Source organism: Sciurus carolinensis, chromosome 11 (genome assembly GCF_902686445.1).
Source record: "Sciurus carolinensis chromosome 11, mSciCar1.2, whole genome shotgun sequence".
Lineage (NCBI taxonomy): Eukaryota > Metazoa > Chordata > Mammalia > Rodentia > Sciuridae > Sciurus > Sciurus carolinensis.
The window spans coordinates 79,915,460-79,928,547 of NC_062223.1; the positions used below are offsets into that span (position 1 = coordinate 79,915,460).

Consider the following 13,088-nt stretch of genomic DNA (forward strand, 5'->3'; position numbering starts at 1 on the left):
CAAGACAGGAATGTCCACTTTCACCACTTCTATTCAACACATTCCCTGAAACTCTAGCTAGAGCAATTAGGCAAAAGAAAGATATTAAAGGGATACGAATAGGAAAAAAAAAGCTCAAACTATCCCTATTTGCCCACAACAGGATTCTATATTTAGAAGACCCAAAAAGCTCCACGGCAAATTTCCAGAACTCATAAATGAATTCAGCAAAGTAGCAGGATACATGGTTAATACCCATAAATCAAGTGCACTACTATGAATCAGATGAAAAAGAAATTAGGAAAACCATCCCATCACAATAGCCTCAAAAAAATAAAATACTTAGGAATCAATCTAACAAAAAAGGTAAAGGATCTCTACAATGAAAAATACAGAACACTAAAAAAAAGAAATTAAAGAACACCTTAGAAGATGGAAAGACCTCCCATATTCTTGGATAGGCAGAATTAATATTGTCAAAATGGCCATACTACCAAAAGCACTATACAGATTCAATGCAATTCCCATAAAACTCCAAAGACGTTCTTCATAGAAAGAGAATAAAACAGTTGTCGAGAAATTCGTTTGGAAAAGTAAGAGGCCCAGAATAGCCCATGCAATCTTTAACAATAAAAACGAAGCAGGAGGCATCACAATACCAGACCTTAAGTTATACTACAAAGCTATAATAGCAAAAGCAGCATAGTAATGGCATAAAACATGCAAGACCACCACTGGAACACAACAGAAGACAGAGCGGCAAACTCACATAATACAGTTACCTCAAACTACACAAAGGTGCCAAAAACATACACTGGGGGAAAAACAGCCTCTTCAACAAATGGTGCTGGGAAAACTGGAGATCTATATGTAATAGAATGAAATTTAACTCCTCCCACCCTACACAAAACTCAACTCAAAAGTGGATCAAAGACCTAGGAATTAGACCATAAACCCTGCACATACTAGAATAAAATACAGGACCAACACTTCAACATATTGGCTAAGGAACTGACTTCCTTATTAACAAGACTCCTAAAGCACAATAAGTAAAAATTCAAAAATCAATAAATGGGATAGCATCACACTAAAAAGCTTCTTCACAGCAAAGGAAACAATCAAGAGTATGAAGAGAGAGCCTATAAAAATAGGAGAAAATCTTTGCCATCTGCACCTGAGATAGGGCATTAATTTCCAGGATATACAAAGAACTTAAGAAACTTAACACCAAATAAACAAACAACTCAATCAATAAATGGGCAAAGAAACTGAACAGATCCTTCTCAAAAGAAGAAATACAAATGGTCAACAAATAAATGAAAAAATGTTCAATATCTCTAGCAATTAAAAGAAATGCAAATTAAAACTACACTGAGATTTCATCTCACTCCAGTCACAATGGCAACTATCAAGAGTATAAGCAACAATAAATGTTGGCAAGAATGTGGGGAAAAGGTACACTCATACATTGTTGGTGGGACTGAAAATTGGTACAACCACTCTGGAAAGCAGTAAAATCCCTCAAAAAATCAGGAATGGAATTACCATTTGATCCAGTTATCCCACTCCTCAGCATATATCCAAGGGATTTAAAATCAGCATTCTACAGGGATTGGGGTCATGGCTCAGTGGTAGAGCACTTGCCTAGCATGTATGAGGCACTGGGTTAGATTCTCAGCACTGCATATAAATAAATAAAATAAAGGTCCATCAACAACTAAAAAAAATAAATAAATGAGCATACTACATGATGTAGTCACATCAATGTTTACAGCAGCACAATTCACAGTAGCTAAGCCAACATAGGTGCTCTCCATAGATTAATGGATAAAGAAAATGTGGCACATATACACAATGGAATATTATTCAGCCTTAAAGAAGAATGAAATTATGGCATTTGCCAGTAAATGGATCAATCTAGAGACCATCATGCTAAATGAAATAAGTCAGTCCCAAAAAGCCAAAGGCTGAATGTTCTCTCTGATATGTGGAAACTGAACCACAATAAAGTACAGGGAAGGGAAGAAAAGTTCAATAGATTAGACAAGGGGGAATGAAGGGAAGAGAGTGGGGACAGGAAAAGGAAAGACAGTAGAAAGAATCTAACATAATTTTCCCACGGACATATATGAAAATAACCAAATGAATCCCACCATCATGTACAATCATGTACCATCATGTACAAGAATGGGGTCCTAATTAGAAGACGATATATTCCATGTTTGTATAATTGTGTCAAAATGAATTCTACTGTCATGAATAACTAAACATAACCAATTAAAAATATATTTGGTGAAAAAAGACTGCATCTCTACTGAACATGTATAGACCCCTCCTCTCTTGTAGTTACTCTCTAAACAGTATCATGTAACAACTACTTACAGAGTATTTACATTGTGTAAAGTTTTATACGTAATCTATAGATGATTTAAAGCTTACTGGAGGGTATTTATAGGTATAGGCAAATGTTCCATTTTATTTAAGAGACTTGAGCATCCTTAGATTTTGGCATCAGTTGAAGGTCCTAACATCACTCCTATGTGAACTGACTTGACAACAAATAAGACCAATCTGAAAACTACAAAACATTTTTTTTGGGGGGTGGGTAACGAGGGTTTGAATTCAGGGGCACTTGACCCCTGAGCCACATCTCCAGCCCTATTTTGTATTTTATTTAGAGACAGGTCTCACTGAGTTGTTTAGCACCTCACCGTTGCTGAACTCACTATCCTCCTGTCTCAGTCTCCAGAGCTGCTGGGATTACAGGTATGCACCAGCATGCCCACCTTAATTTTTATTTATATATATATTTTTTTTTAAGTTGTTTATGGGCCTTTATTTTTATTCATTTATTATATGTGGTGCTCAGAATCAAACCCAATGCCTCACACATGGTAAGCAAGCACTCTACCACTGAGTCACAACCCAGCCCACAAAACATTTTTTAAAGGAAATAAAGAAGACCTAATTAAACTGAACATTCACAGATCACAGGAGTTACTTTCATTAGAATGGTAATATGCCATAAAGTGATCTAAAGATTCAACTAAATCTTTATAAATCTAAAGCGACGACATTTTTACAAAAATTGGCAAGTTGATCCTCAAATTTATGTGGAAATGTAAGGTGCATAATAGAAAAAAAATCTTAGAAAACATGAACAATTTAAAACTAACTACAAAACTACAGTAAACAACACAGCATATTTTAGCAAAAATATGGACATATAAGTCAGTGGCATAGAACTGAGATCTCAGAAACAAACCAACATGTTTATGGACAACTGTCTTCACAAGAGGATGTCAAAGCAATTTAATGGAAGAAAATAGACTTTTCAACAAATGGTGCTGGCATAAATATTCACATGTAAAATAAAGTTGGACCCCGAATATACAAAAATATACAAATGGTGCTGGCATAAATATTCACATGTAAAATAAAGTTGGACCCCGAATATACAAAAATCACCTCAAAATGGATCACAGATGTAAATGTAAAAACTTGAACTATAAAATTCTTAGGACAAAATTTGTTAAACATTTCACCCTAGGGGGTGGGGAATTTAGTTAAGTGGTAGCATGCATGATGCTATGGGTTCAACTCCCCAGCACCACACACACACAAAAAAACCTTTCATCTTGAGTTAGGCAAGAATTTCTTTGATATGACACCAAAGCACAAGCACAAAAGAGAAAAATAGATAAGACTTCATCAAAATGAAAAAACTTTTGTAAACTCAAATGTCACTTTTGAAAAAACAAAAAGGAAACAATGGGATGAAGTATTTGCAAATCATATATCTAGTACAGTTCTAGCATACACAAAATACAAAGAGCTCTTAATTAAAAATAGACATGAATGGGCTGGGTTGTGGCTCAGTGGTGGAGCACTTGCCTGCATGTGTGAGGTACTGGGTTTGATCCTCCGCACTACATAAAAAATAAATAAATAAAATAAAGGTATTGTGTCCATCTACAAACAAAAAATATATTTTAAAAAATTGACAAGAATCTCGCTGATAAGCGGATGAGGACATATAATGGGGGGTCGGAGGGGTTAGCATTAGGTTTAGGGTTAGGTTTAGGGCTAGGGATAAGGAGAGCGGTAAGAATGAAGGAAAGAAGGACTGTATAGAGGGAAAAGAGGGGTGGGAGGGGTGGGAGGGGTGGGGGGGAAGGAAAAAAAATAATCAAAGATCATTGCCCTATGTAAACGTATGATTACACAAATGGTATGCCTTGACTCTATGTACAAATAGAGAAACAACATGTATCCCATTTGTATACAATAATAAAAATAAATAAATAAATAAAAAATTTAAAAAATGGTAACACAAAATGCAAAAAAAGGTAAACAATCTCATCTTGGATGAATGAAGTTTTAATTCTTTCTCCATTGCGCAACTAGTAATGGAGCTATGAGCAAGTCACCCTAACTGGTCCAAGCCTATGTTTCCTCATCTGTAATATAGAGAAAATATTATCTACCTTGTAGACTGCTATTAAAATTAAATGGAAAAGCACATACATGAATAATTATTCTTACTGGGCATAATAATTATCTAAGAGAAGAAACTTTTCTCCAAATGAATAAATATGTGACATTTTAAACTAAAAAAAAATTGACAAGAACAAAGAAGATACACAGGTCAACAAACACATGGAAAGAATGCTCAACATCACCAGTCTTTAGGGAAATGCAAATCAAAATGACATTTCGCACCAATTAGGACAGTTATAATAAAAACAGAAAAAAAGCAAAGGTTTGGGGTTGTGGCTCAGTGGTAGAGCACTTGTCTAGCATATGTGATGCACTGGGTTCGATTCTCAGCACCACATTTAAATAAATGAATAAAATAAAAGGTCTATCAACATCTAAAATAAAAGAAAGATATTAGCGAAATTTTTTAAAAAATTAAGATGTCTTGGTAGCCAAGCAGGCATGGTGACACATACCTACAATCCCAACAACTTGGGAGGCAGACCCAGAAGATCACAACTTCAGCCTCACCAACTTAGCAAAACCTGTCTCAAAATAAAAAATGAAAAAAGACTGGGGATGTGGCTTAGAAACAAAGCGCCCAAGTTCAATTCCAAGTACCAAAAATGAGATGTGTTGTTGAGGAAGAATGTAGAAAATGAACCCTTGCACAGTCCTGGTAAACATGTAAAATGGTATGAACTTGCCATGGAAAAGTCTGGCAATTCCTCTCAAAGTTAAATATGGAATTACCATATGATGCAGCACTTCTAACTTGGGTATACACTCAAAAGAAATCACATGTATATGCCCAAATCTGTAACAAATATTTGAACAGCATCACTATTCACAGTAACCAAAATATGGAAGCAAACCAAGTATCATCAACTTATAAATAGATAAATAAAATATGGTATAGCCATACATGGCATATTATTCAGGTATAAAAAAAGAACAAAGTACCCAATACATGCCACAACATGGAATAACCTTAAAAATATCATGCTTACTGGACTGGGCATGTCCACTTAGCCCAGTAGACAATTAGGCCAATGGTAGAGACCTTGCCTATCTTGTGTGAGGTCCTGGGTTTAATCCCCAGTACTGCCAAAAAACTGGCACATGCCTGTAATTTGGGAGGCTAAACCAGGAGGATTCCAAGTTCAAGGTCAGCCTCAGCAAATCAGTGAGGCCCTCAGCAACTCAGCAAGACCCTGTCTCAAAATAAAACATAAAAAGGGCTGGGGATATAGCTCAGTGGTAAAGTATCCCTGGTTCAATCTCTAGTACCAAAAAACCCCCATCATGTTAAGTGAAAGAAGACCGACAAAAAAGACTGTATATGATTCCATTGATATGAAATATCCAGATAAGCAAATCCATCTAAAGGAAAAGCAGATTAGTAACTTCCAGGACAAGGGGTAGAGGGTACTGTGTGCTTAAGGGATATACTGTTTCGTTTTAGTGATAAAACGGTTCTGAGTATACAACACTGAATATGCCATTAATGTAAATGTAAAGTAAAAGAAAACAAATGCAAAGGGTTACATATTGTATTATCCTATTTATTAAAAAAAAAAAAAACCAGCATAGAAAATTCACAGAGTCATAAAGTAAATTCATGGTGTTTAGGTGCTCAGGGGAGGGTGACTAATAAAAAACATGCAGTTTTCCCTTGGAATAATAGAAATGTTCTGGATTACACAGTGGTGATGGCTGCACAACTCTGAATATACTAAAGACCACTGGATTACAGACTTTAGAAGGTGAATTAATGGTTTAGGGATATATCTCAAATCAAAAACACTGACCAAGAATCCTAATTACAATACTGGAGGATCTTATAAAATCATCTCTTCTCAATTCTCACCATTTCACAAAGGAACTGAGACCCAAGAAGGCAAAATAAATTATCCATGATCCTAAAGATTGTTAAGTAGAGCTAGGATTTGTATACAAGATGGTTCTACCTCAGTTCTCAGAATATTAAAAAAAATAGAAATTAAAAATCTAATATAAGGCTGGGGATATAGCTCGGTTGGTAGTGTTTGCCTCGCAAGCACAAGGCCCTGGGCTCAAATCCCCAGCACCACCAAAAAAAAAAAAAAAACTAATATAATTTATTCGCAAGGGATTATGTTCAAACCAATGTCCTGAAATCTCAGCTTTTAAAGCTCAAAAACGTTGATTCATTAATAAATATTTTGTTAAAATCAAAATGGCCACTTCAATGGCATTTGTAAAAGCCCTTCTGGTAATGAAGAATGTATTCATTTATTATTCAATTTAACTTTTTTTTTTTTGGTACTGGGTATAGAACCCAGGGATGCTTAACCATTGACCCACATCCCCAGCCCTTTTTATTTTTTATTTTGAGACAGGGTCTTGCTAAGTTTCGGAGCCCCAAGTCCAAGATTCTCCTGCCTCAGCATCCCAGGGATTACATGTGTTAGCCACCACACCCATCTACATTTAACATATTTAATTGAACATTTAATATTTTAATTTTAACTAAACATAACAATCTTTTAGAAAATTCCATGGTATAAAATTTTAGAAATGCTAAGTCAATTCTGCAGTTCTTCAACCTGTGCAAAAGTATTGGAATACATTTTATATTGGATTTTTCAAAAGTTAGACAATCCTAACATTTAGAGTTGGGAGCCTATGTACCCTCCCCTAGACTGGGCAGAGCTATGATTGCTTCAACCAATAGAGTACAGAAATAAAGTAACCCTTATAGATTCCTGACCTAAATAATCACTGAGCTGATTAAAATGATTATTGTTTTATGTCACTTAATCTAGAAGACTGTATTATACAGCAAAGGTAACTATAAATGCACACATAATATTTATAATTAAAAAAGGAATTCTTCTCCCTGGTGGTTCCTCTTTTCAAAGCACTCTACAAGCATACACTTTTGCAAAAACAGAACCAAAATGAAAATGTGCATATATACAAACATAGCTATTCTTTTTTAAAGTTTGGGGAAGCCAGGTACAGTGGCACATGCCTGTAATCCCAGAAACTCAAGCCTAAAGCAGGAGGATCACAAGTTCACACCCAGTCTCAGAAACTTAATGAGACTCTGTCTCAAAAATTAAAAATAAAAAAGAACTAGAGATATAGCTCAGTGGTAAAATACTCCTGGGTTCAATCCCCAGTACCGAAAAAAAAAAAAAAAAAAGTGCTGGATATTAAACCCAGGTTTGCTTTGCTGCTGTTCTACATTCCTAGCTCTATTTATTTTTGAGGCAGGATCTTGCTAAGTTGTTAAGGCTAGCCCAGAACTTGCAAACCTCCTGCCTCAGCCTCCTAAGTAAATGGGATTATACATGTATACCATAATACCCTGCAAGAAAATTATTTTTTAATCACCTACAATCACAGCCTAATACTCTGGTAAGTTACAGAAGTCAAAAAAGCACATTAAGTTGAAGTCATGTAAGTACATTATTTACATGAGTTTACACTCCTAAAAATTATGTGGTTTTTAACATGGGATGCAACTCTAGACAATTTATATTAATTGGTCCTTCCTTTGATAGGGTCCATCCTAAAGCTCACCTGGATTTCCTGAGTTGTCCTCACTGAGCTGTCCTCACTAATAACGGTCTGGCTTGTGAACAATTTGGCAGTTTGACATACTAACCTAATGGGCCTCAGACATTTTACCTTTCAAGTCACAGAAAAATCTTAGCTCTGCCTATACATACTGGGTGATTTTAAGCAAAATCAACTTCCCTGAGCCTTATGTGTATCTTAGCTGATTTGATCAGGAAGATCTGAAAGATTAAATGAGAAAGATATGAAAAAGCCTTAGCACCATGTTAGGCACAAAAGAGACACAGTAACTCTGAAACCTAACTTTAAGATTCAAGACTACTCCTTAATAGTCGTAAAGAGGACAATTACAATTATAATAATAATACAGAATTTTGAAGTCATAGTCTATAACTTCTAGTAAACCATTCTAAAAATTAAACATTATTAAATGTAAACATCAATGTATGCTAGAGTACTATTTCAGTAACAGAAAGTAATTTACAAAGTTACCTTGATCAAGTATTTTTCCCATCTGTCTGCTGTAACAGATTTTCCAATTTTCCTCATCAACTTCAAATGGAGCTCCACCAATTCTTTTGGAACTTAAAAGGAAGGAAAAAAATAGTTAGCCAGCAAAATAAAACATCTGTAAACATTTAAGATTACAAAAAAAGAACTGTCCCCAACCATGATAACTTTCAAAACATGTTGAGAAAACCACTTTCTTAAAGATAAGCAGGATATTACATTTTGTTTCGAGCTAACATCAAGAAAGAATGAACCCCGTTTTTAATTAAAAACTTTGGGTGACAATGAAAACCACTGGAAGATATCAATCATAACAACTACCACTATAGCATGGGATGTGGAGTAAAGGAGGCTGTGCCTATGAGGAGACAACAGGTATGTGAATACTGTGAACTTCCTGCTTAATTTTTCCATGAATGGAAAATACTCCAAAATAAAGTTTACTTAAAAGTTTAAAAATAATAATAGGTTGGAGGTGTATGTCAATAAATAAATAAATAAATACATAGCCATCAGGTAAAAGCACTTAATTATAAAACTAATATTTCAAATCTGTTTCATATGCTGCATGCCTGGTTTCTTCTTTGAGATTTTAGAACAACATATAGATTCACAGATTTAGAAAGGAATAAAGGATGCCATGCAGGCGGTGCACACCTGTAATCCCAGTAGCTCAGGAGGCTGAGGCAAGAGGATCAAAAATTCAATGTCAGCCTGGGCAACTTAGTAAAGTGCTAAGCAACTCAGTGAGACCCTGACTCTAAATAAAATACCAAAAATGGGCTTGGGATGTGGCTCACTGGTTAAAGTGCCCCTGAGGTCAATCCCTGGTACCACCACAATGATAATAATAATTATTATTATTATTATTATTTATGGAACAACATACTACTTATCGACAATCCATGCCTTTTTAGACAGGGTATTACTAAGTTACCTAAATAAATAAATAAATAAATAAATAAAAGGAATCAAGGCATATAAATTCCAAGTTTGTAGATATCTTAGATATTGAATTTAAAGGTTTTCAAACTGTCTCAAAAAAATGACTCCAAAGTATCCTATATCTGATGTGCTACTCTTCTCTTACAGCACTCCTATGAACCTTTTCTGGACAGCCTTTATAGACAAAATATTTACTTACCGTCCATTTTTTGGAAAGTTCTAAATAGAAAGTTATTCTAAGTCAAAAACTATCTCCCTACAACTTCCTTCTCTGGTTCTGGCTATCATTCTCTTGTTTAAAAGATAATACTTTTAATACCTCTTCCATAGAATCTTCAAATATTTGAAGATTACTCCATCTTCCCTCAGTTCTCTGTTGTGACTACAAATAACCAGAATTCCTCTGAATAACCCTTGGGCATCATCTAATTATGTGTTAAAATCATATTAATTAGACCCAAGGGAAATAAAGGACACATAAGTCTGCCAAATTTATCATTTCTCAAATCCATATATTAGGAAAATGCTGAATTAAAAACAACAAAAAGATTTTTACAGCAGGAATTCTTGAAGTCTTTATTGATTGAAAATAGTTAAAGTAGATCCAAGGCAGAAATATAATCTGCAGCACTCTATAATATATTTAATCCAATATTTTGTAGGATACAAATGCTCTGAGGAACACTCTGAGATTGGGAGATGATGGCCTCATTTTTTTTTTTTTTTCAATCAATTCTTTCAGGCTCTTTATTCTCCACTGAAGCTACTTTTGACTTTGAAACAACTTTAAAGTATAAAAACATTCAGTCATTCAACCTCTTTCTATGGGTCTACTATAAACAAGTAAAAGACACTCCTTGTCCTTAATAACATTTTGTAAGTAACTGATAATGGGTTAAAGTGGTGGGTTGGGGGAAAGAAGGAGAAGTGGTCACAGAGAAGTACATAGATAATTACTCTAAGACCTAAAATATGGAATTGGGGGTGGAGTAGAGAAAAGGGCAAAAAAGATACTGTTTATAGAAACAACGAATAGCTAAAAAATAATAATGAAATAGACCAAAGTGATTACAGAACTGGAGGACTACACATGATCAACAAGAGCCTTACAAGACCAGGCTAAAGAGTTTGAATTTTATTTAAAAGTTTAAGCCAAAGCCAGGAGTGGTGGCACACAACTGTAATCACGATAACTTGGGAGGCTGAGGCAGGAGGAAAGAACATTTGAGGGCAACCTAGGCAACTTAGTGAGACTCTCTCGCAAAATAAAATTTAAAAAGACTATGGATGTCGCTCAATGGCAGAGCACCCCTGGGTTCAATTCCTGGTACTGGAAAATGGAAAAGAAAAAAAAAAAAAAAAAAAGCTTATGCAGCAGAAGCAGAACATGATTTTAGAACAAATCCAGTGACTGAATTAAAGGAAGACTTTAAAAGAAACCGTAATTTGCTAGTTTTAGGAAATGGGGGCAAGGCAGAGATTAGATGTAAATCAAGGAAAACATCAATCCACAAAGATGGAAGTAGACTGAAATAAGGTAGTGGTAGGTATATGGAACAGTGGGCTGATTTAAGAAATGTTTAGGAAACAAAATTAAAACTTGTCCATAGCACCTTGCAGCCGAGGCCCAGTCCTAGGATCTACAGGAACACCACACCCCCAGCACCAGGCTGCAGCTGCCCATTTACCAACATGTGGGGACACCTCTGCCTGCCATCATGGATTATCCCCAACCCTAACACAGCCATCTTTAACTGGGGCAGCACCCAATTTGGGATACTGCATTAGCAAGTACCTTTCATGCATCAGACTACTGAAGACTGGGAGGTGAGGTATTGGAAACCTGTAGGGTCACTGTAAGTCTCTGGGGGGAAACTGCACTACGTCGGATCTGCACTGCTAGAGAGGAAGATACACGAACACCATAAAAAACCAGAGAAGAAAGTGTCCCTAACAAACCAAGATGCTATATCAATAGAATCCAATGAACGCACGGTAAAAGAAATGTCAGAAAAGGAGTTCAGAATGTACATAATTAAAATGACCTGCGAAGCAAAGGATGAGGTAAGAGAGCAAATGTGGGCAAAGAATGATCACTCCAACAGTTAAAAGAGCAAATGCAGGAAGCAAAAGATCATTTAAATAAAGAGACAGATTCTAAAAAAAAAAATCCAACAGAAATCCTTGAAATGAAGGAAACAATAAACCAAATTAAAAACTCAATAGAAAGCACCACTCACAGACTAGATCACGTGGAAGACAGAACCTCAGACAATGAAGACAAAATATTTAATCTTGAAAATAAAGTTGACAAAATAGAGAAGATGGTAAGAAATCATAAACAGAATCTCCAAGAATTATGGGATATCATGAAAAGACCAAATTTAATAATTATCGGGATTGAAGAAGGCATAGAAATACAAACCAAAGGAATGAACAATCTATTCAATGAAATAGTATCAGAAAATGTTCTAAACCTGAAGAATGAAATGGAAAATCAAATACAGAGGCTTACAGAACAGCAAATGTACAAAATTACAACAGATTCACACTAAGGAACATTATAATGAAAATGCTTAACATACAAAATAAATATAGAATTTTAAAGGCTATGAGAGAAAAGTATCACATTACATATAGGGGAGTTTTACATTAACGCACCTCTCTCACCACTGCATAGATCTGCCAAACAAAAACTGAACAAAAAAAACCCCATAGAACTCAATAACACGATCGATAATTTAGACTAAACAGACAATGTATAGAATATTCCATCCATCAACGAGCAAATACACTTTCTTCTCAGCAGCACATGGATCCTTCTCTAAAACAGACCATGTTATACCAAAAAACTACTCTTAGCAAATACAAAAAACACAGCTACTACCTTGTACTCTATTGGATCATAATGGAATGAAATTAGAAATCAATGATAAGATAAAAAAACAGAAACTACTCCGACACCTGGAGACTAAATAATACACTCTTGAATGATGCATGGATAAGAGAAGACATCAGGGAGGAGATCGAAAAATTCCTAGAGGTAAATTAGAACAATGGTACAACATATCAAAATCTCTGGGACACTATTAAAACAGTACTAAGAGGAAAATTCATTGAATGGAGTGCATTCAATAAAAGAATAAAAAGTCAACAAAGAAATGACCTAACATTACAGCTAAAGCTCTAGAAAAAGAAGAACAAATCAACACAAAAAGTAGTAAGAAGATAGCAATAAATAAAATCAGAGTTGAAATCAATGAAATTGAAACAAAAGAAACAATTCAAAAAATTGACAAAACAAAAAGTTGATTCTTTGAAAAAAATTTTTAAAAGTTGATAAACTCTTAGTCACACTAACAAACAGAAGGAGAGAGAAAACTCAAATTACTAAAATTTGTGAAAAAAAGAAAATATCATGACAGACACTACTGAAACACAAAACGTAGTTAGAAACTGTTTTCAAAATCGATACTCCAACAAAATAGAAAATCTCAAAGACATCGACAGGTTTCTAAAGACATATGACTCACCCAAACTGAATCAGGAGGACATACACAACATAAACAGATAAATTTCAAGCAATAAAATAGAAGCAGTCATCAAAA

General features: G+C 34.9%; 1 protein-coding gene across 1 annotated transcript in view; it reads right to left on the reverse strand.

The window, feature by feature from the left end:
* The window catches only part of Rsf1 (remodeling and spacing factor 1), a 157,507-nt gene that overhangs the window by 96,040 nt on the left and 48,379 nt on the right, over positions 1 to 13,088 (reverse strand). The window contains 1 exon segment of the mRNA XM_047519052.1: positions 8,518 to 8,609. Coding sequence (XP_047375008.1) covers positions 8,518 to 8,609 — 92 coding nt within the window.